Source organism: Sinocyclocheilus anshuiensis, unplaced genomic scaffold (genome assembly GCF_001515605.1).
Source record: "Sinocyclocheilus anshuiensis isolate Anshui unplaced genomic scaffold, SAMN03320099.WGS_v1.1 scaffold2305, whole genome shotgun sequence".
NCBI classification, from domain to species: Eukaryota; Metazoa; Chordata; class Actinopteri; order Cypriniformes; family Cyprinidae; genus Sinocyclocheilus; species Sinocyclocheilus anshuiensis.
Window position 1 is genome coordinate 183,109 of NW_015552535.1, and position 682 is coordinate 183,790.

At 41.5% G+C, this 682-nt stretch overlaps 1 protein-coding gene across 1 annotated transcript in view; it reads left to right on the forward strand.

Moving 5' to 3' along the window:
- LOC107663746 (receptor-type tyrosine-protein phosphatase mu-like) overlaps positions 1–682 on the forward strand; it is a 313,414-nt gene that overhangs the window by 134,527 nt on the left and 178,205 nt on the right. Inside the window, exon 6 of the mRNA XM_016454059.1 lies at positions 294–462. Coding sequence (XP_016309545.1) covers positions 294–462 — 169 coding nt within the window. The remainder of the gene's footprint in view (positions 1–293; positions 463–682) is intronic.

The window sequence follows — 682 nt, forward strand, 5'->3', positions numbered from 1 at the left end:
CCACACACACACTCACACACACACACACACACACACACACACACACACTGTGTCAACCGCTTTATTGGATATTCAGGATAAGTTTGGAAATCCTCCATTGACTTTTCACAAAGGGCAGAATTGACGTCATATTAAATATTTACATACTGAATTACTGTCGGTCTTCAGAGCTGGATCTATATCTACAGTAAACATTCATTTTGGAGTGAGCTATATTTGGTTTTAAGAGAGAAGTCGTGTCCTCAGCCGTTACTGAAATAACTCACTCTATTGCGGTTGTGTTTTATTCTCAGGGTGGACGCGAGGCTCCTATGAAGGACACCAAACCCGTGAACTCCAGACGCTACACCGCCACCTTTGACATCGTCAACACCACCAAAAGAGACTCGGGCCACTACCGCTGCATCGTCCGCTCCGAGAAAGGAGTCGGAGTGTCCAGTTACGGAGTTCTGGTGGTCAAACGTGAGTCCACTCACATTAACAGTTCATTAACAGAACAAATGATGGAGAACGTGTGTAATGTCCAGGTTACATTCAGACTAATGTCTTCATGCACCGCATTTTTTTTCACATTGACAGACCATAATATCAAATATCGACCAGTTCCTCAATTCCTTAGTGTGTGGAAATCAAGCAACATATGTACAGTATATATATATATATATATATATATATATATTAG